The 27,946-nt window shown below is 49.9% G+C and overlaps 1 protein-coding gene across 3 annotated transcripts in view; it reads left to right on the forward strand.

The window, feature by feature from the left end:
• PLXNB2 (plexin B2) overlaps positions 1-27,946 on the forward strand; it is a 629,238-nt gene that overhangs the window by 251,998 nt on the left and 349,294 nt on the right. For all 3 annotated transcript variants that reach the window (XM_086967392.1, XM_086967395.1, XM_086967394.1), the window contains one exon: positions 10,654-10,730. In XM_086967392.1, the coding sequence (XP_086823518.1) occupies positions 10,681-10,730 (50 nt within the window). In that variant the 5' untranslated portion in view covers positions 10,654-10,680. The remainder of the gene's footprint in view (positions 1-10,653; positions 10,731-27,946) is intronic.

Genomic DNA, 27,946 nt, shown 5'->3' on the forward strand with positions numbered 1-27,946 from the left:
TAAATCGTTTGATATAGACTCTAATAACGTGTGTGTCTGTGTTGACAACTGACAGAAGATGATGCCGGTTGTTTGGGGAGCTTAGTTGAAAATGTTTCTTGTTTGTTTAAATGCAAAATCAAAACGAGAAATGATAGCTGTAAAGTCTGAATAACGAGCCTAAACAAAAAAATATATGTATACAACGAGCATGATGCCAACGAACTTTAAACTCCGTGACAAACATCATTCAAGTTGGATTGATAATTAATGCACCGACATATTGCAGTGAGCGCGATTTGAACTGTGCCCAAAAAACAAGAACTGCTCTTTGAATATCCAGCATTTAAGTATATGTTCCGGTTGCATTATGGGACTTGTATTTTAGAAAAGTCATGTTATTTTAAGACTTACTTAAAAAGGCGTGCACACATGCACCTGGAGGTTACCTTCCTGTCCGTGAACAAGGCTACTCGCCGAAAAATGTAGGATAATGGAAGTGGTCTTGTGCCGCTTATCCCTGAATAAAGTGGTTTCCTCGGAAAAGGGCCTCTGCATTTCGGTTTCTTTGGAGTGAAAGAGTGACGGGCTTCTCCATGCCCGTCTAACAGAGGCCACCCTGAGGGGTTGGAGGCTCCTTAATCGGAGGGTGTTTGTGTGGATATATATATATATATATATATATATATATACATACATACACACATACATATAGTCAAATTGCAGCTCCAGCTTCCATGGACCAAACGAATCCAAAATGAGGCAAAAGAAGATTTTATTTAGGCAAAGCGAACTGACGCGTTTCGGGCGGATGCCCTTGGTCACAGTCAAATGTTTACCCACAATGCCTGGATTTTAAAAATGCTAGTGCACACCATGTGATTGAATTCGACATAGAAAAAATACTAATACGCTTGTATGGCACATCAGAGTGAAGGGGTAATTGATAACCACATTCGATGTTAAAATCACATGGATACACATTTATAACGGAATAAATTCATTCAGTATGGCAAGATTGTTTCTGCATAAATGCTTAAACACGGTCAAAACAGTATAACATTATCAATGCATATTATGTGCAAATCGTCGCAATATGCAAAAAAGACCATTTTAGTTTAAAAGTATAATATAAATACTTAAAAACATTTTAAATACAAAAATGAATTATTATAAAAACTGTCCTTTGACGATGTGCAATTTTCTGCAATGTAAACCTCACACTCTGTGCAAAAAATGCTAATAAATAATGTACTGTTAAGACCATGAACACTATTTACAATCCTGCGGGGACATCTAAAATTGATGGCAACCCCTTCTACTAATCATAGTATTATGGGGACATCTACTGGTGATGGCAACCCCTCTATTCTCAGATATCGCGCCTACATCTAGTAAGTATCTATTTTTAAAATATTAGTGCCCCTAACACCTAAAATAACAAGTGCAAAACTTATATTTTAGATTGGTTCATTAGTTCATATCAACACTCTCCACAGGTCAAAGAAAAATAAGGGTGAAATGACAAAAAAAATTTTTTATATATTGAAATAAACAGCAAAGAAAATGACATTAGGGCAATTACAAAAAATATATTATATAGTGGATGCAGCCTCTTAGGTTAAAGATGTTATAGAATTCAAGGCTAGGGTACACATTGTCACTGACTAAATTTACTAAGTCAACCCTATAGAAAATGATACAAATCTTCTGTGGTGTTGAGCCCATTTGGCACCTTGGTATCCAGTTCGAGTATCATCTTAGACTCTAGTTGGCGTAGCATCTTGTCTCTGTCCCCTCCCCTACGTGGTTGAGGGACAGACGTTAGAACAAAGTAGCTGAGACACTCCAAGTTGTTGTTATGCACACTCCTGAAGTGCCTCGCCACTGGATACGCATTGTCGTTGTTAACAATCGCCCGAAGATGCTGTAATATCCTGGCGTGCACTGCCAGCCGAGTACGGTACTCCCATATATATAGATATATTATTCCAGGCATAACCAATATCAGTAACCGATCACTAGAAACTCGCCCTTTCCCCTCCACATGGAAGCAGGCCAAGGCCATGTACTTGCTTGAGAAGCATACTGCTGATTCCTCTCTTATCCAATTGCCGCCCTATCTCCTCATAAGCCTTTCCTAACTAAGAGTTTTGTAAAAGCAGTTAATCTTCACCTTTCCACATGATCTTTAAAGGAATAATTAACTCTATGCTGCTCAAAGGGTTTCAGACCTGTACCTAATATTGAGTCTGTTTTGCTTTCAATAACTGATGATCTCAGACGAATCTTAGACGATTGAGGAGCTACTGCCCTGGTGCCTGTGAGACAGGACAACAGCTTTTGATATCCCTTACATTGCTTATTTCTAGACTACATGACCTGGGCATATACCTGCATGCACTTAAGGATCATTCTTTACTTAGTGATCAATTTTGAAATTTGGGGGCGTGGCTTGGACGCTGATCGGGATGGCGGCGTGAGCTCGCAGCTCCGCGCGGACTCCCGCTAATTCTCCTGTTTTCGGTACCCTGGGCGACCCGGAGACTACGCTCCTGCCCTCTGAAGTGTAAGGGGACAGCTGGGCACGATCGGAGAGTCGCTGGGGGACTGCTGGCCCCGAGGAGATCGAGTTAAGGAGACGGCCGAGGTGTTGCCGAGAGTGAGAAGAAAATGGCGGCGAGGAGGTCGGGCGACCCAGGACTTCAGTCTTGAGCCGAGTTGTCGCCAACTGGCAGGAGATCCTGCAATCGATTGACCGAGGCACTAGGTTCAGCGGTGCTGTGTCCAGAGACCAGGGGACGCTGACTTGCCCCGCCCGGACCTTGGGGACCCTAGCTGGCCGCCGTCCCGAGATCTATCCTTCCCCCCTCAGGCTTCCGAGGGGGTCAGCTGAACAGAGCTCGCCAAGCTGGTCATTGCTCCTGAGGGCATCGGCGACAATATTGGACACTGCCCGGGCCGGGGAGCTGGCACTGAACTACGAGTGCAGACGCTAGACGGGCACCTGGGCCTGTGACGCAGCACCCTGGAATGGCGGCGACCGGAGGGCTGATGGCTGAGGAGCGCGCTGAGGGGGACCCGGCGACATCAACTCGGATGGGCGAGATTCCCTCGCCGGAGTTGGACCAGGAGCAGCGGCTGAATCGACGATTGGATGCCATACTCGATGCGATCACCTCGACCAAGGAGGCGCTGCACCAAGACATTGCCCAAGTGGCCACGGGCCTGGGGCTACTACGAGCGGACCACGCGAAGCTGGCGGACAGGGTCAAGGACCATGACCAACTGTTGCTGGACCTGAAGCCATCGGTGGTGACCGCGGAACACAGGATCACGGATATATTGGCCCGGTTGGACTCGCTGGAACGACGGGCGGAGGATGCCGAAGGCCGCAATAGACGGAACAACGTGCGGGTCGTAGGCCTGCCGGAACGGATTGAGGGGGAGGATGCGGTGGCCTACATGGAGAACTGGTTCCGCACTGTGGTAGCGCCGGAGGGGCTTACTCCCTTTTTCACTCTGGAGCGAGCTCACCGGGTACCTACTCGCCCGCCGGGGCTTGGCCGCCCCCCCCGACCGATGGTAGTGCGGCTCCTCCACTACAAGGACCGGGACCTCCTCATCCAGCGGGCTAGGATGTCGGGCCCATATGAGGTGGAGAACAGTAAGGTCACGATTTTCCCGGACTACACCCAAGCGGTCCAGAAGAACAGGGCATCGTTCCTAGCGGTGAAGAAGGAGCTCCGGGAGGAAGGTATCCAATATTCCTTGCTCTACCCGGCCAAGCTGCGGATCATAATGGATGGCACTACGCACTTTTTTCAGACTCCGGACGAAGTTTGGCAATGGCTGGAGTCATACAGAGCGGGGACGGACAGGTCGCATAAAAGTAGGCGAGATCAGCCTAAGCCGCCCCGGATTCGGCAGTCGCAGCGCATCAGGTCCCGCAACAGGCGCCAGCGGGAGAAACGGGAGGCTCAAATGGCGGCGGAGAAGAGGGATGCGCTCGCAGCGACGGCGGCCATTACGGGGTCGCAACAGACTAGTGAACTGGCAGAATCGGACTCAGGCAGGGAAGGCAGCAGGACGGGAGAAGATCTCTCAGAGGCGGAAAGCTCAAAATGGCCGATAGTGACCCCACAGACATCGGATGGAATATTTTGCGGCTGAGACTGTTTTGGGACTTGATTGAGACTTCATGTTAGGGTGGTATCCTGTTCATGAAGAGCGGGTTGCCGGGTGGGGGGGCTGAGTGCTTAGTAGGGGATGAAGGCGCGGGTGCGGGCTCCGCTAGCTGGGGTCGGCGGTAACTCACCCCCCTTGGGCCCTTAAGGCCTACTGTGGTGGAGACCACAGGGTAAGAGTGTGGGAAGTTGGTTCAAGGTTTGGATGGGGGCTGACATTGGGTTTGTGTGCTCTGTCCTGGGGAGTGGGGTTTGGGGAGTTTTTCTGTTCCGGGTGTGTTTGGGGGGGGGCAACTGCATTGAGGGGGCTATGGACCATCGCTATTTGAATCGGACTGTTCGATGTTGGAATGGGGACATTACCTAATTTGAAATGCCTGACGTGGAATGTCCGGGGGCTGCGAACTATGGTGAAACGTCACAAAGTTCATGCATACCTGGTGCGTAGGGGGGTTCAGATCGCTATGCTACAGGAGACTCATCTCACTAAAAAAGAGTGCGCTGCATTGCAAAAAAGATGGAGGGGCCAGGTGTTTGGCACCACTTACTCAGCGTATGCCAGGGGGGTGTTGATCTGGGTGAGGGCGGGGATACCCTTTCAAGTGCTGAATCAAGTGGTGGATCCTGATGGCCGGTTCGTGGCGGTGGAGGGAAGGTTGTATGGAAGGGATGTGGTTCTCTGCTGTGTGTATGCGCCGAACACTGATCAAGCTCGATATTTTGATGGCCTCCCGGGGTCCTTGGCCTCTTTCCTGGCGGGCCCGATAGTATTAGGGGGGGACTTCAATTCGATCACGGATGTGGCTCTGGATAGGTCCCACCCCCCCCTGGTGGACTCCCCGGTACGCAGATTGGCCATGCACAGGAGGGACTGGCAGGATAGATGGGGGTTGCTGGATGTCTGGCGGGAGCAGCACAGAGCCGCCAGGGATTATTCCTTTTACTCTGCTCTCCATGATCTGCATGTCAGGATAGATTCGGTGCTCTGCGGTGGGTCCCTAGCCCCATTGATTTCACATACGGAGTACCTGGCTAGGACCATCTCGGATCATAACCCCCTATTGGTACACATTCAGTGGCAGCGGGAGCGCTCAGCGATACCAACATGGCGGCTTCGGCCGGAGACGCTGGAGGATTCTGTGTTCAGCGACGCGGTCCAGCAAGGCATTGATAGCTATTTCGGAGTGAATGAGGGCACCGCCACGAGTAGGTCCACTGAATGGGATGCAATGAAAGTGGTGGTGAGAGGGGTGTGTTTGGGTAGGTTTTCGAATGCTCGCACGACTGTGTTGAATGCACTCCTGAAAGCGGAAGAGACTTTGAGGGACTTGGAGCGCCGCAGGCCGGCTAGGCCGGACTTGCAGACCCAGTTATTGGAAGCGAAGGAAGTGGTTGCCACCGAGACAGAACGTTTAAGGTGTTACGACTACAGGCAGTATATTATCAGAGCACATGCAGAAAGGGACAAGGTGGGCACCCTCTTGGCCAGACTAGCTAACCCGGAACTTAGGGGCTGCCCGGTCCTCAGCATTAGTAATGCACGGGGGGAGATGGTGTACTCCCAGGCAGCGGTGTTGGAATGTTTCAGGGTGTACTATGAGGATTTATACCAGTCAGCTGGGAGTGGGGGTTCAGGACATTGCAGAATACTTGGGGGAGAGGCAGCTTCCGGTCCTGGACGAAGAGGACGCGAAGGAGCTGGGTGGCCCGATCACGCTCACTGAAATACGGGTGGCCATCAAACATATGGCCCGTAACAAAACGCCCGGGGTGGACGGATTGCCGATTGAATTTTACCAACAGTATGTCGACAGCTTGGCTCCCAGGCTTCTGGTGGTGTATACGGAAGCTTTTGAGGCCGGGGGACTGCCTGGGTCCATGCGAGAGGCCTTGATTGTACCGCTCTTAAAGCCTGGCAGGGATGCAACGGATGTAAGGTCCTATCGCCCGCTATCCATGCTGACGGTGGATTACAAGATTCTGTGCCGAATCCTAGCCACCAGGCTGGCCCCACACATGACGGGCTTGGTACACAGGGACCAGGCCGGGTTTATACCCACGAGGAGCACGGTGCTGAATATTCGCCGCCTGGTGGGAATAATGGACACCATCTTGGACGGGGAAGGAGCTCCGGCGGTCCTGTCCGTGGACATCGAGAAGGCCTTTGATAGTTTAGAATGGTCTTTCCTGGATGGAGTGTTAGAGAGGTTTGGCATGGGAGAGGGGTTCCGCCGGTGGACGAGGGTCTTATATGCCTCGGCGACGGCGAGGGTGCGTTTGGGCGGTCTGGTGTCTGCGGCGTATCCGGTGGGTAGGGGCACGCGACAGGGGTGCTCCCTATCCCCCCTATTGTTTGCTCTGGCGATGGAGCCTTTGGCGGTCCATGCGAGGTCGGGTGACAGGTACGCGGGGATAGCCAGTGGCGGGCAGTGGCATTATATATCGTTATATGCGGATGACCTGCTCCTGTACCTCGCTGACACGGCGCGGGCATTGGACGGAGCGATGGACCTGCTGTCGGAGTTTGGCCGGCTATCGGGCCTTAAGGTCAATTGGGCGAAGACTTGTGTGTTTCCGCTGAGAGCGGGATCGCCCAACCCTGGTAGCGATCTGGGTGTGGTCTGGGAGCCATCTTGTTTCACCTATCTGGGAGTCCGCATCTACCACGCGACTGCGGACCTATTGGAGGGCAACGTTGGTCGATGTGTCCGGGCACTGAGGGGCAGCTTGTCCTTCTGGTCGACCCTCCTGCTGACGGTTCTGGGTAGGATCGCACTTTTAAAAATGGTGGCGCTCCCCCGCTTCCTCTACTACTTCCGGACGTTGCCCGTTTGGATTCCTCAGGGGATCTTTAGAGACCTGAGGACGATGATTATTGGCTTCTTATGGGGGCATGGCCGCCGTAGAGTGGCGCTGAGCACGCTACTTCGCCCCAAGATAGAAGGGGGCATGGCTGTGCCTGATTTCGAGCTGTATTATTTAGCGGCGCAGTTACAGGTCCTAACGCAGAACGTGGCTAGGGTGTTTAGGGGTCCAGAGGAGGACCGGGACCGGGGGATCCAACGCCATGTGCTGTCCTACATTATCATACAACAGAGGCTCGAGTTGCGGGGCCTCACTATGGAGGAACGGACACTCCGGCTGTGCTGGCAGAGGAGCCTTCGAAGGGCGAAGGCGACGCGGCCTTATGCACCGGAGATCCCGATCGGTATGCTGACGGCCTTGCCGCACGGGGGAGATTGGTCCCCGTTACTGGATTGGGAAGAGGCGGGACTACAGGTAGTGGGCGACTTATACATAGATGGGGCTTTAGCACCGTTCGAAGCGCTTCGGGAACAGTTTGGGCTGCCCGACGGGGGGTTCCTCCTGCACGCGGCGGTGGTGGCTGCCATACAGAAACACTGGAAAGGGGGGCTCATGGAACCGACAACGACTATGGCGTGCCAGTATGTGGTAATGGCGGCGGGTACGTTCAAAGCAGTGACATGCCTCCATAATAGGATGCTGAATGAGGGACTGGAGCCGCTCCAGGGGCTCAAGACTAAATGGGAGGAGAGTGTGGGCCGGCCCATTCCGGACACGGCATGGGGCCACATCTTGCGGCGCACGTGGAAAGGCACGAGAAATGCGCGCTTCCAGCAAGTGCATTTCTACGTGCTTCATAGGGCCTACTTAACCCCTGAGAAAATACAGCGGTACTTTCAGGTGCCGGATGCCCGATGCCCACGGTGTTCGTCTCCGGGAGCGGACATGGACCATTTGTTCTGGGGGTGCTCGCACTTGGAGGCCTACTGGGCGGAGGTGGGGGACCTCCTGAACGAAGTGACTGACAGGGAGGTGGACTTCGATATGGCGGCATGCCTGTTGCTCTGGTTCCCACACACCAAACACACCAAGGTGACGAGCAAATTTATTGATCTGGGTCTGATACTGGCGCAAAGGGAAATATCGTGGCATTGGAAGTCCAGGGGGGGACCCTCACTGCGTAGATGGAAGAATGAATTGCTGCGGTGGTCTGACTGCGAGAGTGTGCTCCGGATGAAGCAGGCTGTCAAGATTGGGAATGAGAAGGCATTGGATGCGGCGCGTGCATGGGAGTTAGTGGTGCAGGCCTTGCGTGATTCTTTGGTGGAGGATGAGGACGGTGGAGATTAGGCCAGCGGACACTGCGGGGCAACCACAAAAAGAATCATAACCCGCACTGTAGTGGATCCATCCAACACGTCGGAACGAGACATACACCTTAGCAGTTGCCAGTGGGGGGGGGGCTTTGGGGGGGTTAGTTAATGGGAGTTTGGGGTGGGTCAGAAGCCAATAGATGGTTGCCCGCTAGGGCACCTTGAATCTAATAGGATGGTGGGGTAATGTGCGGAGTGAGGAATGGCTGGGGGAAGCGGCCAGGCATGATAGACCTACAGCGCTCGGGGCAGGTCCCGACATGGGCGGTACCACTGATCACCACTGGGATGGCTGACGGGAGCGATGTTGAGGGTGGGGGGTAAAAGCAGATACGTAAAGCGATATATCAACCATGGTCCCTATGGGACGCGCACCGTGATGTTTTCCTATTGAGTGGAGTATTATGCCGCCCGGCCTCCGGGATGCGGGCTGAATGGCTGTGTACGATCTGTGTTTTACTATTGATCGGGGGGACGTCACGAGTGAACTGGCTGACTATTTGTATCCTGTTGTTTCTAACTCTGCAATAAAAATATATTTTTTTTAAAAAATCAATTTTGAAATTTACTTTACCTCCACCCCTCCCCCTCCCCCGTCGCTCAGCCTCACACCCTCTTCAATGGGAGGTCCCATAAGGATCATCAGTCAGCTCCACTATCTTCAATGCATACATCACCCCTTTTGCTTAATTGGTTGGGAAGTGTGGTTTTAATATCATCTCCTATGCGGATACAACCTAGATGATTGTCTATCCGAGAAGACCCACTCTCAATCATCTTCTGCTTTCACCAGTGTATGGCAGCAGTGGCCTCCTGGACGACCAAGAATTAACTAAAATTCAGTGGGGATAAAAGTGAGATCTGAATTAATGCAGTCATCTCCAGCAATCAATACAAAATCTGTCAGGACAAGTCATCCTGAACATTCCCACCTGCAATGTAGGCAAATGTCATTGCAAGGCCCTGCATTGGCTCCCCATACAGAAGTGTATCCTGTTGAAGACTCGATCACTCACAGAGCAGTCTGTGAGTCTGGTCCACTATTTGTCTGGAAGAAGCTACACTGCCACATTCAACATGCTTGAGAAGATCCCGCATAGGACTTCTGCTGAAGCTCTCTAAATTTAAACTCTTGAGGTAAAGGGGTAGAACCTTTGTCCTTTTAGCTCTGAAGCTTTGGAATTCTCTCCTCATTACCATTCATACCACCTCAAGCGATAGCTCTTTTCGAAAACGTATCAAAACTGGTCTACTGCAGGACCCTTTATAGGCCCTGGTTCTGCCTTCTTTGATGCAGGCATTGCAAGCACCGGGACGCACCCTTGGATAGCTGTAGCACTTTATAAATCCTAATCATTGCCATCATCTACTTGTTTTACTCATGACACTTTGCTGGTTGAGTTTCTGCAGTGGAAACTGCTAATAAATAAATGAATGTGAAAGTAAAGACTTCTGTATTATCTAGATGCCTGCATTGTAGGAATCCATTTTTCAAGGATCGTGGATATTTTGGATGACGTTGATTAGTCTTAACTCAAATTTTAGCATAGATTTAGCAATTAGTGCTTATTAGGGAGATTAACTTGCACTAGTTTGTGTTAAGCTTTTTAAGGTTGCGATGATTATAATTGCCTCCTAAAATAACTCCATCACTTTGCTGCAGAGGGAAACTATGGAGTGGGGTGGAAGGAGAGAGGAATTACAAACTAGAACTCAGTTTAAGATATCGGATAAATGAGTATCCCAACTGGAACCTATGTAGGAACTATTTGGGATGCTTTGGTAATTAGTTTGCCATTCACAAATTGCAATTTTGTTAGAAAAATACCAATCTTGACTAAAGAGCAGTCACTTTGTGGGGAAAGGGACAGGAAGAAAAGAGCCTTATGTATAAAGAAAAAAAATGTTGGTCAGCATTTTTAAATGGTGTACGCAAAATTATAGTTAGTAAGTGATTGTATGAAAAGGAATACAACTAAATGTGTGCATATCGAAGCCTAGTATGTCTATCAAATGGAAAACAGGGTTTTATAGTATTTGACCACAAGTTCCTTTACAACTGCCTATAAAGTCACTGTTAAAATGTATAATGAATTCAAGTGTCCAGTCACGATCTTCAGTTCTAGACCTCATTCTGGGAGTGGGCTGTATAATTCATTATTATTCAGTCAGGTCTGTCGGACTCTAACAAACCTGATTTCCCCTGATGCCTTGTCAGTTGTAATCTCTGGTTCCAAATTAATTTTATAAGCCTGTGGTTTTTAGAGCTTAAAGTCCCATTAACTTGACTTATTTTTTTTGGTTTGTAGCTTTGAAACATCCATGTAAGGCGTGAGATGTCCTCTGTGAAAAGGAGCTGTGGGACAAACACTTCTATCAAAAGACTGTGAGTATCCCTCCAAGTGCCTTCTAATTGTGCAGCTATGGCATTGCTGGCTGAAACTGTCTTTTAAAATATTGTCATTTCCAAAAGATAATTTTAGTTTCTTTTTAGAGTGCCTTTATGAAAGTGCACATGTGAAAAATATTGCTTTCCTTCTGTATGAATAGCAGTGCACAAAGTTGGTGTCTACTTCAAAGTGAATAAATTATTTTTCACACTTTAGTAGTTTAGATGTGATCAGCTTTTGTTTTTTTAGGTTTCTAGCTTTGATACTAAAATATTCAAGAAAGTAAACGATTCTCTCCTGACTTTAGGACTTCCAGTTAATTATACGGAGCATACTATTTATGATAAATCTACAACACAAAATGTTCAAAATCTATACAGCTAATTGGCCACCCATCATTCCCGGTGAACCCCTGCAGATTAAATACTGCAGGCGTACAGCTAGCTGTAGGTGACAATGCAGAGTATTGTTCAGGGAATTGGGGAGTGCCTCTATGCTGCCCCTATTATGATAGGTGTGCATGAACAGATCCTAATGGTGCTGCCACTCACTCTTGGTAGCAGGTGATTTGGTGCCCACTAGTTCAAGAAGGACCCGTGTGCTTTGCTGGTGCTGTTGCTATGCGTCCTTGTTCAATGGAAAGGGTGATGGAAAACCTAAAGTCCTTCATTGTAAAAGGTAACCCGCTAGGCCCTTGTCAGCCTCTACTTTTCCAAGACAAATTATATATTCTTTGTTGTTCCCTATTGAATGACTGGAACTTTGGGAACGGAGAAGCTGGGAAAGGGGCATCAAAGACCTTAGAGTGCCTCAACAAGTTTTGTCTGTGTGTGCTGCTTCTTCACCTGAGCGATATGCTCCACGAGGTTTCAGGTTTGTTTGAAGGGGAGTATCTGGCATTTCTGTTTTTTACCTCAGAATCACTTTGCTACTGTTTGTGTTTTAAGGCTGAATGGAAGAACAAACCAGAGTCAGGCATCACAATACCACACAGCATTGTACGTAATGAAATAAGCTGCAGTACATTGCATACATATAAAAGAGGTCCTTTGCCTAAACCCCCATTGACATACCCCATATATGTGTTTTTGGGGGGAACAGCCCTTGGATTTGTAAACCTATTCTTTGTCTCAAGCATACTAGTCCATTCCTGCGTAGTGGAAGCCCTAAGGAAGCACGAGTGGCGTTTTTATGTCCTGTTTCGTGAGTAAAGGTCTACCGCCACCAGTGTTCTGGTTCCGCGTGGCCACCCCCATTCGTCCATCAGTCCCAAGAGTGCCATTGTAGGGTAAGCAATAACCGCTCTAGTCCCCTCCTCCATGAGGATCAGATGTCTTTGGGACCAATACCCCTGTACTAATGGGACACGTCCACACTGTGGTAAAGGGTACCCAGCTCCCAGCTCCGTTCTGCATCTAAGACCGCTAGGAGATACTGTAAGAGTTTGATTGTGATTTATGCTCTGTCCTTTCAGTAGACCTGCAGAACTCTGCAAGATCCGCGACGCTGGCTCCGATGCTTTGCTTCAGACTGTTGAGATTTTGAATTTCTGCTGTCTGCTGGAGAGATCTGTATTTATAATTACTTGTCCGTGCAAATCTTCTGGCAACTGCTTTGGGGAAAATGTTGGTTGTTCCCTCCTGATTTTTCCCATCTTTTCAGAACCGAAGCGCTCTTCTGTTCCTCTCGCTACCTCCAAACTGCAGGGTTTACAAAGTGGGCCCTGCTTGTGTTCATGTAAATACGGAGCAGGTGCTGGCCGGTGAAGGCATGCCTGGCTGCAGGTTTCACTTTGTGTACAGACATGGGGAGGTCAGAGCCCTAGAAATAAACAAGGGACACACCCTGGAAACTGCTTTTCTGCCGTCTATTTGTGCAGCTGGAATTAAATGATCTGCCGAAAAACCATTTGACTATTTACAGGAGGGCTGGACCCCGTTTTAGAAACCTGGGATTGTGGGTGTGTAATTGTAATGAAGGACATTCTAGATGATTCCAGTTGGACCGTCGAACTGTTTATTGGTGTCTAATTGCGCGTGCTGGTGTTTTGTCACCAGTAGCGATTACTTGTTCTCCATCTCTGCCAAGTGATCAGTTTACATGTGTGTGGCATCTGCAGGATTTCTGGCTATTGTGTGTGAATGTTAGTGCAGTGTGGCACTTCCATCAAGTGCCACACTACACTAACATCAGGACTTTATCAAGCGTAAAACAAAGTACTAAAGTCAGGAATGACCCCAGGTTCCAGTGGGCTATTAAAGTCCTTAAAAGCTGCAGCACCAGTGAGCGCGCCTGCAAGGCCTGTCTTTGCTGGGCGCCCACCTCACTCCATGTCTGCAGTCCTGAACTTTCACCTACACATCCCTGGATTCAGGGTTAGTCTAGTTAGTACAGTGGAAGTAAAACAAGACTACAACACCCAGAAGGCATTGGGATAGCACACAACATCCAGGACTAAATCATGTGTAATGACCGAGAGGGATGTGGCCACCCTTGAGCTCTGTTAAACCAGGACTGACCGAAGGTGAAAGTTACACACAACACTGCGACTTCCCCCAAAACGCTCTCTCTGAAACTCACACACACACTTTCTCTCTCTCTCTCACGTTAATAGGGACTGGTGTGTGTGTTGTATTACAAAGAAGGAATACCCGATGATCTCGTTTTCAGAAGAATAACATCTTGGAAATGCTCTGTTTACTTAAATTGTGGGTTTTCTAAGTCAACATTAAGAGTAGCAGACTTCTTTCTCATAGACCAGAGAGTCAGGCTGCCATGGCGTGCAGGCAGCTGAAATTCGGACAGTGGTTTCCTGTGCATCAACTTTATTTATATCACAGCTAAGCCTGAGAGCGGTCTTAAATCGCTGTCAAGTGACCCCATCAGGCAATACTGCTCTTTTACGCCATCGGCTTAATAAACTGCGTTTTGGGACTGATAGTTTCGCTTTTTATCTTTGCTGATGGTAAAAAGCCAGGGCTAGTTCAGGGTGCCTTCCATGCATTCTGTCTGAGCGTAATACCAAGCAGTGGTGCGCGTAGAAGGGCCGCTGCGAGCAGCACTGAGCAAGCATGCCTAACTCGGAGGTCCCCGTGGTGAAGCATCGGGAACCTCCCTTTGCGCCCATCATTTCCGCCCCATAATATTACTCCGCCCGGGAGCCACAGAGAGGCGAGAGCCGCACCCCTCACCTCGCGCTGCCAGAGCTGCACTTGGCCGTCCTCACTGCTTCATTGTCTGGGGCACTCTGGTCGTTGCTTGACATGTGGGGCGCGGGTTCCTCTTCTAGGGCCACTGCAATTATGCGACTGAGCGGCGATTTTCGTATAATTATAGATTTGCCGCATTTGTTATATAATAAATCATCCGCTTCATATTCTGCATAGTTTAACAAAAAAAGTTTAGCTCAAACAGTTCAAAAGTTCCTAAAAACGTAGCACATGTTTTGCTTTGAAGTGGACGGCCCTCTGCAAAGGTTGACTGGTCATCTTTGTGTAGCTTATTGCTATACTTGGGTGTTAAACTGCTACTTAAAATGTGCACCAAATGCCCAGACAGGGTTAACCAGTTTACAATTGGCAAAAAATGTGCCGCATAATTTGGCTTTTCTTGCTGCGTAATGTCTTATTACTTACCGGTAATCTTCATTACCCCGATTAGGGTCCTCCCCGTCCCAGTCCTAACAACGTGAGGCAGTCCTGCCTCCACCCAGCCAATCACAACGCCAGTATTCAAAAGTTACATAAGCCCCTCCCACCTACCGCCATGCCTGTTATCAACAAGACTCCGACACAAACACAGCGGGAGGGCGGGAGGGTACAGGACTGGGACGGGGAGGACCCTAATCGGGGTAATGAAGATTACCGGTAAGTAATAAGACATTACCCCCTCATGGGTCCTCCCCGTCCCAGTCCTAACAACGTGAGGAACTCACAAGCAGAGAACCAACAAAAAACGCAGGACACCAGGGATCCATGCAGAGTACAAATCAGTAAAGATCAATGAACAGCAACGTCCAAGACGCCAACAGAAAAACAGCCAGCAGAGGCATGTAAAACAACAAGCCAAGAAGGTAGCACAAATACGAGACGGGACAGCGGGTGGCCACCCAACAAATTCCCGGATAGAAAACTCCTGCCGCCCCAGCCCAGGAAGTAGGCACAGAACGTGTCTAACGACCCAGCACCAGAGACGGAGGAGGCAGACCCCAAGGACCGCAAAGGCAGGCAGACCGCCAAACGCACCCACTGACCAAACTCAGAACCGGAAAACCATATCCCCCAAGTCACACCTCCACAGGAGACAAACAAGGCAGGAGAAAATGGAAAAACACCAGGGAACAAAGGTGGGAAAAACCGGAGAGTCCAGCGAACCACCAAGTAAGGGGGAACAAGGGACCCCCCCCCCCAGCAGGTAAAACAGGAAAAACACCTCCAGCTGCCAAAGGAAACGGGAAGAACCCCCAGGCAGAAAGACCGGAACAAGCCACAAACCAACCCAATCCGGCAGGAACTCCCAACAGGGAAAAGAAACGAGCAGAGCACCCAAAGCACCCAACCGACGAGCAGAGGTGATGGCCAGCAAAAAAGCCACAGTAGCTGACAACCAGAACAAGACAGCCACCAGCAAGAGCTCAAAAGGGGGCAACAGCAGACCCCCCCAAACAGCAGGCAAAAACCCAAGAAGGCACGAGTACAGGAGAGACCGGCCGACGAAGCCGAAAGCCGAGAAGAAACCGACTCTTCAAAGGGGCAAAAACCACCGAGGAGGCTCCAGGACCCCGACAAGCACGAACCGCCGCCCACTGAGAAGACAAACCGGAAGGGGCAAGGCCCTGTAAAAAAAACAGTCCTGAGAAAATCCAACACAGAGGTAGGATCCCCCAGCACAGGAACGGCCCAATGGGAAGAACACAAAGAGAAAAAAGAACCCCAAAGACGACCACAGCACCCAAGGGCCGAAGGCCGACGAGACAACGGGATGCCACGAGCCACCACAGAGGAACAGCCCAAAGACGCCAACCACAGCCGCACAAGAGCCAGGCCGACAGAAGCAAGTGACATCAGGGCAAAAACCAGCTGTGGACCAAAAAGCGGAGCCGGAGTCAATGAAGTCCGGCCAAACCCGACCCCCGCCAGCAGCAGCAGGAGCAGAAATCAAAGACAGAGAGGTTAACGATACAGACACCTACACACACCCCCTTACATCCCCAGACTATGCAGGAGGAGAAAAAGGAGGGAAGGCACACAGAAAGCCCGAAGGCCAAGGAAATGTGCAGGGGCCATGCAAATCCACACCAAATTGAACCAAACAAAGAAAATGCGCCGCTGAAGCGAGCACAGAGGGCACAAAACAGAGGACAGGAGGAAACGGCCCAAGCAGCGTCTACAAACGAAAACGCAGTCAGTCCTGAACACAAACTCAAAGCCCACAGAGGAGACACGGCCCAGAGAGAGCTGCGGGAGCCCGAACCACCAGAGGCACAAGACACACCAATGAGCCATAGAGTCGTGGGAACAACACATGGAAGCCAGCAGGAACAGAGACATGCAACTGGTCCCCCCAAGAAGGCCCAAGCAGCAAATAGCCACGGGAAGGCCAGCACGAATCAAAAAACTCGGCCGCCACCAAGGACCCCAACGTGGCGCCCAACCCCAAGGACAGGCGTCCAAGGACAAGAAGAGGAGAGAAGGGAGCTGAAAACGCACCCCAAACACCAGGTCGGGAGAGCAAAGCCACCAGGCCAAAGTAGGAACCAGAACAGGGGAGAGAGGAACCAGAGCCATGTAACCTGCACTGAAAAGGACCCAAAGAGCCAATCAGAAGAAACACCAAGGACAGGAGGAACAGGCAAACCTAAGGAACCACAGCCGTGGAGGCAGCCACCACCTCCTGGAACCGCAACCAACCCCAAAGGGCAGAAGGGCGACCCAGCAGGACCCACAAAAGAGCCAACAGGGAAGAGAACCGAGCCGGAGGGTGAAAACAACCCCCAGCAAAGTGATGAACAGGCCCCGAGAAACCGAAGGCCCCGAACAGGAACCAGAAGAAAAATGGCCAGAACCACAACGAACCCCAGTAACCGGAGCAAGGCCACAACGCCACCATCGCCAGAACAGTCACAAGGAGGGTGGAAGCAGAAACCGGACAAAAGCCACATAGGGAAAAGCCAACAGCACCCCCCAGGCGGTCACCCACCCAGGTATGGACCAGGCCTAACCCTGCAGTACAAAGAACAACAGGTGCAAGCAGAGCGGAACCGCCAACCAGCAAAAACCCTGCACAGCAGGAGCCAGCACCGCGGAAAAAACCTGGGGAACAGGAGAGAGGCCGAAAGGCAACACCCGAAACAGAGAAAGGAACCCATCCACAGCAAACCGCAGGAACCGCGGACCAGCCAGACGGATGGAACGTGAAAAACAGACAACACCCAAATCCAGGGAAGACCAAAAAAAATAAAAAATAAAAAACACCCACCAGGAAGAGGGGAATGACAGACCGCAAGGGGAACAACCGACCAGCGGCACCAAATGGTATAAAGCCCCGGGACACAGAACCGTGCAAAAAGGAACCAACGGGTGCCAGGACCAAGAACAAAGAGGAAGAGGAACCTTGGCCCGCTCCGCCACCGGAACCAGCACAACAGCGCCCAGAGACAAAAAGAGACCGACGCCCAAAGAAGAAGGTAAATGCAACACGGGCCAAAGGACAACGGAGCAACCGTAAAAACAGCCCAAAAAGGGGGACAGCCCGGAATGGAATCCGGAAACCAAGAGCGAAGACCGACAGGACCCTCCAGTCGGAAAGCAGACCGGACCAACAAGCCAGGAACAACGGATCCGAGCCCCCAAAACCGTAACAAAAACAGCAACGGAGACAAGGAACCCACTGCCAGATGAACACCAGGAGTGGGACACAGACCCAAAGAAAAAGAGACGCAACCGCAACCACCAGGTCACAGAGACCCCCCTCCCAGGGCACAACAATACCCAAAACCCTGGACGACCAACACCCAGGGGCAGCCGTAGGCGCAACAGAGGCCAGGAACCAAACGGAACACAGCCTCCCCCACCCCCGACCACGAAAGGGCCGAGAGGAAGACAGAGCACCACCACACAGACTGTCAGCAGAGGGAGCCAAAAAGCCAAGGAGCCACAGAAAAACAGACAGTGGACCAAGACGCCAGCACCACGTCAGCCGAGGAGAAGACTCAACCCATCAAGCCAAGACAGGAAGGAAGGCCCGCAAACAGCCAAACCCCACACAACCCATGAGAAGGAACAGTGAAGCACAGGCCGAACAAGAGCCAGCACGCACCCCAAAAGAAGAAGCAACACATGGAAATGCAGGAAAGTGAGAAATAAAGTCCGCCAGGCGAAACCACCATCCCAGAAAACGAGGAAAACCCTGCGTATCTGCTGCAAGCCATGCATCAGACAGGATATCCAACAGGACAACATGGAAGGAAAAGGTCAACCACCACAGAGTAAACAAACTGTGCGGAAAACCCCACAGCATCCAGGGATCTAGGGCCACAACCCAGCATCACCCAAATAAAGACCTATCCTCAGGACAACGCAAAGTAGGCCCTGGCAGCACATACTGGGCAGCCAATACCAACAACTGTGGAAAATCACAGATTGAAACTATATCAACCCAGGTAATTGGACAGCATAGGCAGGAAGATCTCGTGAACACCAGTAGCCCTTCACAGTATTCAGCGCAGCCCCAGAATCTGCAAAAATGTCATCCACCTGCAGAACCTGGAAACTATGCCGCATGGAAACAGCCCAGGCAGGCACAGGTGAAGACGACCCTTCGCATATGGTGAGTGAACCCGAGCAATCGAACCAAACAGGAACTCACCACACAACAAAGGAAGTGCCCAGCAACCTCCAAGCAACACTGCCCCCAATCACCAAATCACACAACGTGAGACCGGTGAAAATTACAGTGGGCAGCCCTGTAGTCTCCACCCACAGCCCCAGGTCAAAAGACCATGACCGTGGGGGCCGGACGCTGCGCTAGAACCACAGCGCCGGAACGACCCGGGGCCAGGACACCACGAAAACTCCCCGCCCCAGCCCAGCACATGAACGGGGAGAGTCCCTGACCCCAGAACAGGAGCACAGCTGACCGGGGGACCGGAGCAGCCGCGCAGAGAGAAAAACCCACAGGAAACAATGCAGAAGTAAAAAACTGCAAATGAAATACTCCTGTGAAATACACACAGTAAATAACGCAAAAGCAGAAAACTGCAAACGAAACACTCACGGCACCGTCCTGAAGAAAGCCAGAAACAGAAACAGGAACCGGGAGCACCAGCGTTCCGACAGCCGTCGGAGCAGAAAAAAAACAGGCATGGCGGTAGGTGGGAGGGGCTTATGTAACTTTTGAATACTGGCGTTGTGATTGGCTGGGTGGAGGCAGGACTGCCTCACGTTGTTAGGACTGGGACGGGGAGGACCCATGAGGGGGTAATGTACTCAACCCTGTCTCATAATTTGGCCCTCCGCTGCCGCATAATTCCAGTGGCGCAGACCTTGTCCCAGAGTGCCTGATTGTTTCTGGGAAATGTCGGCACTCTCCAGTTAAATGACTGCACCTCTACTGAGAAGTGTAGGTACTCTCTCTCAAGATAGAGAAGTGCTGGTACTCCGGGAGAGGCCGGTGAACTCCTTGGCAGCGGTGATAATGCTGGTTTCACAGCATCCATGGTTCCCAGTGCCAGCTGATCAGAACACTCTGCATGGACAGGAAGGGCCGGTAGCTAGGGTAACAGTGCCCACCAATAAGGGCAGAGTGTGGCTGCGTGACTGCTCGTGCTGTACTACCCTAAACGAAGCAAATACGGCCAGCAGTACCGCGTGGTCCATTTTATGGGCACAGGGCAAGTGCCGTTGGTTTTCTTACAGTGTCCAATATTATCCGGATGAGGAAACATTACCTGTCTGATTTAATCTAACGTGAAATGCATGGCTGTTAACGTGTGCGCGAGGTGCGTGGACCGCCTCACGTGCTTCGGACGGCTACATCACGTAAAAAAAAAACCATGTGCTGTAGTGCACTTGAATTTACGCAGGTTGTAAATCCGTGTGCGCAAGCCTCCATCTTGTGTGGCAGGTGCTTCCGCTCTTACGAGTCTTCGATATGTATATTTGATGGTCCTTTCCATCTGCCCGTTGTGTGATGCGAAGGGGGGGGGGGTGTTTGCATCCCCCTCATGCCGTTGGCACCTCCTTTCTCACCACTGGCTTAGCAAAGTTGTCATGGGCCCTAATGCAAACAGACAGTGGTCCTCATTCCGTGGTTTGGTAGTTCAAACACACAGCTATGTTTGGGGTGCGTTGGGCTCCTCTCGGCCCTGAGCCCCGGTGCCACTGCACCGGCTGTACTGCAGATTACTCCGTCCCTGGCTCTCGCAGGCGTTGGCACTCTACACCATGTGCGAACATTGCTTTTAATGACGCCGGCGGGCCCTGGGTCTTATTTTGCCCTCTAGAGCACTGACCCCTCTCCTCCTGTGTGTACATGACACAGGGGAAGGGCGGGGCAGCTGACACCGGGCCCATGCTCTCTGCAGGCATGTTTACCCAGCTCTTCATCCGCCCTGCGCCCCTCCCCTCCCCCGTGGAGCGGAGTCCAGCGCGGGTAGATAACGCACACCTTGCAGATGGCTGATAACATTGTCCACGGACTGATTCTCGGGGACGTTTCGCTTCTTGTAATTTGTTTTTCGAAGCGCCTGTGCCTCGGGCGGTGGGTGGCTGGAGGCGGCCCTTCATAAAACTGTTCAGAAATCGCCCCTCCTCAAGAAAAGGGCCTGGCTGGCAGTGACGTGTGTATGGAATGTGTGTCAAAGAACTCCCGGGTTAAGACACAGCCCTTGGTCTCACTATAGTTAAATGTGCCCCTCGTGTGGACTCTAAAGGGGGGGGGGGGGGCTAGAGGGTCCTCCGGACGCACAGCTGTGATCAGCACGCCAAGCCTCTCAGCATCTCTGGGGCTGATCACGTCACTTGCAGTCGCAGATGGCTGCACTCAGAGCCGCGTGAGGGTCACACGCACCCTGTCTTGCAGGGTCACCCAGATCTTGCTGTAGCTGGGGAGATGTGAACTGCAGATTACATCTCTGGAATTTACAATACGATACGAATGATTGGAGTTGAATATGTCACCAAGTCTCTGCAGCACGCGCATTCTCCCTGTACCCGTCTCACTGGCACTGAAAAGTGCAAAGTACACGTTACATCTGCAGATGTCTGCAGCAGATACGCTATACAACTGCAGTTATACATCTCTGCAGCTGGGGCATTAGCCAGACAAGCAAGATCACTGATCTTGCAACATATGAACCCCAGATTGAGGTGTCTCCAGGGGGGCCGGCCCCACAAGCTATCCCCGGTAGGCATTTAAGGGGGTTTAAAATGTATAACCTGCATGTTATCGCCTTTAAACTACTTTTTAAACTTCATTTCATTAACTTTTTGGATTAACGGACTCAATGTGTACAGTCCATTGAAAGCAGATTCCATTGGTGCAGTTATTAGCATTTTGTGTAGCCTAATACACCTGAGAAATGCAAATTTTGACGATCGGAAATATACAAATCCTAGTTGGGTCCCTAAGAATGGAAACCTAGCGTGCAGGGTAAGCTCTCGGACTTGTTAACTGGACTAACGGTGCGACCACAGAGAGGGACTCCCCGCTGCAATCTGTTATACCACATACATTCAAGTGCATGGTGAATCTATCTGCCTATCAGAACAGACACCTGCTTACGATCGTCAGTACGGAAGCCTAGCAGGGTATTACTCCAGCATAGAGACATGCATTGTGGGAGTTGGGTGTCTATCCTGCTCCTGTCATGCTAGGACGCACCGTGAATGGGCGTGAACGTGCTCGGCTTTGGTCTGTTGGTGGCTCCGTTGGTTGTAGAGACGCATCCCTGGCCAGAGTTGCGTGCTTCCTAAGAGCGCCGGGTGTGTTGGTTCTTGGAGAGTTGGATGAAGTAACTAGCCTCGGTGGTGGGATCCCTGTCCCAGGTACATGTGACCCGCCCAGTCGAGGTACCTCCTTCGTCCTCTGGTACGGGGTTTGTTCCTTGTTGTCTAAATGCAAGAAAGGACTGACCAATACAATGGCACCTGTCCAAGGCCAGTCGCCCATTGTTAGGAAGAACATTCTAGATGATTCCAGTTACGCCTTCGAACTGGTTTATTTGTATCTAATTGTGCGTGCTGGTGTTTTGTCACCAGTAGCGTGTGCTTGTTCTCCATCTCTGCCAAGCTGTCAGTTTACACGTGTGTGACGTCTACAGGAGTTCAGTTTGCTCGTGTGTGAAGTCCAGTGCAGAGTGTGGCACTTCCAGTTCAGCAGAGCCCAGGAGCTTGCGTTCTACGGGTGGGTGGGCGCTGCAGAAGGAACGGCTCCTTTTAGGAGCTTCGATCTCACAGGGCAGGCGAGTGCCCCCGCCATTCCTGGATTCCACCCCGGCAGCGGTAGGTGTGTGTTTTTACTGTAACTTCCCGAATGAACTGAAAGGTAGAAGTGTGCACACGCTGCTGGTGTGGCCGATAGGGAGGGGGTCATTCTGCATAGTGGTCTGCGGCAGGCAGAGGAGCTGTAGGCAAGGATGGAAGCCTTTGTGCTGATTATGGGAGGAATGGCGGCAGAGACGCTGGGCATTCTGGGTATGGGACACTGTGCTGAGGAGTTGACGTTAAAAGAATACCACTTTGTCCTTTTGAACCTGGAGACCACCACATGCACATGATGCAACTATATCAAATCTGGCGGTGCTATTTAAGGTCACACATCTTAACCGCACCCTGTGATCCTTCTGCCCCCTCCTTAATCCTGGCCCTTTGACAAAGTTCTACCCTGGCCCAGTTTTGCGTTTGTTTCTCCGGTCTCTCAGCCACTTTGGGTGTCTTTCCAGCCCACTGCAGCAAGGAACCTGCACGTGATTGGCCAGCATTTCGATATTTTGCTAGCACAATGTGCATGTTCCTTTCTTTCCAGTGTGAGTTCTGGTGACTGTTATCTGGCTGCAGAGGACGCGCCTGTGCGAAGTCTCCTGACTGAAGTGAATCAGTGTGAATCATTGCCAAGGCATGCCGCCCTCTGCTCCGGTTTCATCATCGGAGACCGACCGCTGACTCTCTGTTGCAGCCTTTTTCATCAGTTATTCATCACAGTGGAGCGGTTGTAAATGCCATTCGGGATTTATTGCAGTTACATATACAAGATTGAGTCAGATTTGATTTGATTTACCTCTAAATGACATACCTACTCTTTCCCAAGGTACTCTCAGGTCTTTCCAGACTCCACAGCCTGTGATCCTTAACTTCACTGCTGGAAATCGTGTCATGTCCTGGCAGACCCGGCTTAAGAGCTGGACTTTTTGCATCTTTGTTTGCATGTGTGCTGGATGCTGGTTGCTACTTGAATTATCCATTGTTTTGCGTTGCCCGCCGCCTCTTGCTAGAATTAAAACAGGGTCAAATAATAATTTGGCGGGATTGAGTTTGCTGGGAGCAGCTCCGTCTGCCTCACCGTTTGATCATTTTCGCAGCATTGTGTTATTTAAAAAAAAAAATCTTTACTGCTACGTGGCATGCCTATTTCCTGCCTCCTGGTGGTGCCTTTTCCCCCAGCCCACCTCTAACCACCTCACCCCTTTGCCTCCTTGTTTGCGATATTAGAATACCTGCTCCCCTCCACAGATTGGCTTGGCTCCTGCCAATCTCCGCTTAAACCTTCCAGCCAGGTCATCTGTTGCAGCCACAGATACTTCCTGATGTGTCTTGCCTATTGTAACCTGTTCAGGCCTGGGAGGGCCATGGGCGGCCTTTCTGCCCTGCTGACTCACCCTGCTCTGCTCCAGCAAGCCGCCTCTCCTTTGCAGCTTAGTACAAGTACTCTCTTCTGCTCCTGGGGATTGCTTCTCCATAGTGACATTGTGGGTAGGGAGCTCGGCCTCCTGTGGGTTGATTTCCCCCACCCCACCCGTATCCGCGTAGACCCATGGTAATTAGTTGTTCAAACTGCACTGCCTGGTGACCCCCTTTAGACTCCTGTTAATCTTCTGCAGGTTGGTAAGCTGGCCTTTTCAGTGGGTTGCTTCCGTGCCGCTACTGGGTGACCAGCTTAGATTGTCATTGCGTTGAGGGCAGAAGCAGTCTTCAAGTGAGCTTCACCCACTGCTCCATGTTGAACCCTTCGGCTCACTGTACGCCTGCCATTTATAAGATGTTGCAACTTACTTGGCGGGCTTGGCAAGCAGCACTTTCTAGTAGGTGGCTCTGTCTGCGGGTATTCCATTGAGGTATCGTGCATTCTCGTACACAGACTTCCCCTTGCCATGTTAACCAGTCTACATGGGACCACACCTTGCCAACCAAGCACAGCTCGTCAAGACCGCTTTTCACACAGTCTCAACACTGAAAGACGTGCACAAAGCAACTCCACCTCTCTTCCAGCTCACTCCTTCCCTGCATGCTAAGGCAGAGCCACACCTTCCCGACAGCTTGTCTGGGTCATCCTTCTAAACCTCCTGCAGGCAGGGCCGGCGCTAGGCATGGGCAGCGTGGGTAGCTGCCCAGGGCCTCGCACCAGCATGGGGCCACGTAATGGTGATGTGTCCTGTCGGTTCCCTGGCGATCCATTTCAAAGAAAGGGGTCACCTTTCTTTGAAATGGAGCCCCCCCCCCCCCCCCCCCCCTCCCTTGGCCTCTCAGGGCTGGTATCTGGATACATAAGGGAGGGAGACGCTCCCTTCAATTGAAAGGAGACCCATTCACAGACACTGAAGGTGTGGGAAATGCTTGTGGGCTGAAAGTTAAAACTGTGGGGGGCGACAAAATGCTGGACACTAGGCCTCCCACAGTGTCTGTGAATGGTCTCCTTGCAAGGGGCCAATTATGGACATTAGAGGGGCCTCGCACATTCCCTTTTAGCCCAGGGCCTCGCAAAACTTAGAACCGGCCCTGCCTGCAGGGCACACAAATGGTCCACACATCAGTCACTCTAAGAAACCACACTACCCGCCATGCACTGCAGAGCAGCCTCTACTGACCACCTGGAATCACTTCAGGCTTGGTTACACCATATCCATCTGTACTTCATCAAGCACTATACACTTGTGTCCCCCCATCCCATACAGAATATAACCAAGGGCCCCAGAGCCTCCCAGGTATCCATTGGCCCTGGGCTGGAGTCTGTCGGGCCCCTTTGTCGCCGTCTGTCATCTGTCAGTGGTGTACCTTCTCTGGCTGGTTCCGTTTCGTTCATTTTTGTATTCCCATGTGTTACCTCCATTAAGCAGTAATTGCCCAGATAATTTGTTTCCTCCTTTCTGAAGACGACACCTATTAATAACGCTCGTAGTCTTTCCGCTGTGAAATATCTAACAATGCATATTCATGGGGATGGACGCCATTCATCTGCCCTAGCGCTGCACCTCTGGTCCTCGTAACCTTGGGCTGCTATTCTGAGGGACCATTCTTCTTGGCCGTTGCCAGGGCGGCGGCGCACGACCTTCTTTGAACACTCCCAGTGAGCAGACACCGCATCAGTGCTTCTAAGCACATCGGATTGTCGTGGCTAATGCAACAGCCATTTTTTGCCTCTGTCTACTCCATTTATGGCAGTGCTTCAATTTTGGAAACGGATGAATCTAAATTGATCCCGACGTAATCTCAGAGGCCTAGACCGGGCATTTGCAACAAGGTTTGTACCACAAAATTTTACGTTGGTTAATGCAAATCTTAGTCGCACATCCCTTTTTTGTGCTACTGTATCTGCACCAAGAGTCCACTCATAGAGATGCCAATTAATCGCAATTGAGATAAAGGTAATTCTGACGTATACATTAATTTGCAAAATAACTAATTAAAGATGGCTTAGAATAGTAACTAATAGATTTTTGTATAATGTGCAGTGTGTGCACATAGATGAGCTTCAAGGCATATCTAGCAACAAGAATACTGAGCCTCTATTATACAGTGAACATAAAACATGTCAATATTTGTAAGCAATTTTAAAGTAATACACTAGGTGTTAAGTAATTCAAGCTACGTAAACACTTATAGCCTTAAGACAGAAAACCAAATATACATATGAAAACGGGCTGTTACTCTTCCCTGCTTCTCTAATCCCTATTTAAAGAAATAGTAAGCAAAGTTTAGACAAGTAGCAAATCTGGGGGTACGTCAGCTGTTCCACTTAGATTTATTGTTTAACTGTTCTGAAACATGAAAGTTTGTAGTGCCCCCCTTTTCTTCTTTTAGCTCTAATTATCTCAAACTTAATTCATGTTTATCACACCAGTCACGGTTTTTTTGTGTATTTTTTTTGTAATTTCATTCTATTCTCCATTCGGTCTGTTTCTCTTCCTTCAGCTACAAAATAAGCGATGCACAAGGCTGACTTGTTCCTTACACAAACACTACTGGCCGGCTACTGCTCAAGATGGAAGAGAGTTCTCAATTTCAAGTATAATTCTTTCTCCACCTCAAAATTAAGCCCATGAGAAATGTGCACCTCCGTACAAGTCCATGGCAGACCCTGCATGTTGTGTGTACCAACAGCCCCACCTTTGAACCCACTTACTGTACCACGCAACAGCTTCGCCATCAGAGCCCTGTCATGTCTCAACACACTCCACTAGTTCACTGCCAAACGAAACCTACCTTCCCCATTCCCCTGTCACCCCCAAATTCAATACACATCCTATTCTGTAGCCTGGTGTCCTGGCTAAGCCCATGCCATAGCTGTACCATAATAAACACCTCAGTTAGTGCTTCTCATTCCATATGTCCCTTACCTATCCCATGACAGCAGCATACACAGTACATTGTGCCTCAGTGCATTTCTGGTGCATAATCCGATTTACTACAGGGAACATGCTCCACCCCCCAGTTCCTGATTGCTACTTGTCCTTTTTAAAAGCGGCTGATTGAACCAGATTGTCTCATCAAACACACTATTCGTGTTTCACGTACTAGATTCATTTTCACTGTTCCTTCTGCTCCCTTAGATAGACATGAGCTTGACCAGCAGTCAAAACCCACTTCCTCAGCTACCACCAGCTAAATGTGTGAATACAGATCATACATGTAATTGATGCTATAAAATGAATATTCTCCAGGAAGTTTTAGATCTTTTTTGGGCACTGCCAGTAAGGCCATTGGTAGGATTTTTTGAGGCTCTCTTAGTGTTATGGTTCTGGCCCCACGGAAACGATTACAACATTACAAGCAGCAGACAGGACTTCTGCTACAAAATGTTAGGAGTTCGTATTTTGCATTCCACTTGTGAATTTCCTTCGAATGATCTAAGAAAGAGATAACATATGAACACATATGGAAAAACTAGTAATGATGTGATCTGCATAGTACAGTGGTATGGAATGTAATACAATATCTACTTGTCCATGGGGCAGGTGCTTCATGAATCTACTTGTCCTGTAACAGAATCTACTTGCCCCTCTGGTGCCATGTAGTGCAGCGATAAATTATGGTAGCAATCTCATGATATAAGAGCTCTGATATTGCCTCCCTGATTATGACAGGGCTCCTACCATAGTAGTGTTTGAATACTTGCAATTCCCTTATGTTGCCACTTTTCCGCAGATCTACATGCTAGGGCTGAAGGTATTAGTAAGCAATAGTTCCAGGGTTAGAATACCCTTTTGAGTCTGTGCAAACCTACTAACTTGCATGTTTTAAGGGTTTTCAACAACACTTCTCTAATCTTTTCCCATACTGAGAAAACAGTGCCAGTAACTACTGTGGCAGTGTGCTTTTTGAGACCAAAAAACTATTTTTGCTTTTGCCAATGTTTGTAGATTGGTGAGGGCACAGCAACCCCCACATCAATAACGTTTTACAAAAACCATGCCAAATCAAGCCACACATTGACGAAACTAAAAAGCTGACCACCAATGTCTGACCTACTGGTTTTGCCAATGCTTTATTTTTGTTTCCTATAATCTTATTGAAACTGGTTACACTGGTTTTCCATTCTGAATATATTTGGGAAATACTAGCATGCTTCAACACATGTTAATAAATGATGCTGCAAAGAAATGGTAATTGAAATTTTACAGTAGTTTAGCAAAATAATTTTTTTCCTGCTTTAATTTTTTTATGAGCATTTTATTTTGAAAGCATAATATCCTCAATCTTGCTTTCAAGCTTCTGCAAAT

Source organism: Lissotriton vulgaris, chromosome 1_1, assembly GCF_964263255.1.
Source record: "Lissotriton vulgaris chromosome 1_1, aLisVul1.2, whole genome shotgun sequence".
In the NCBI taxonomy this organism is placed as follows: Eukaryota; Metazoa; Chordata; class Amphibia; order Caudata; family Salamandridae; genus Lissotriton; species Lissotriton vulgaris.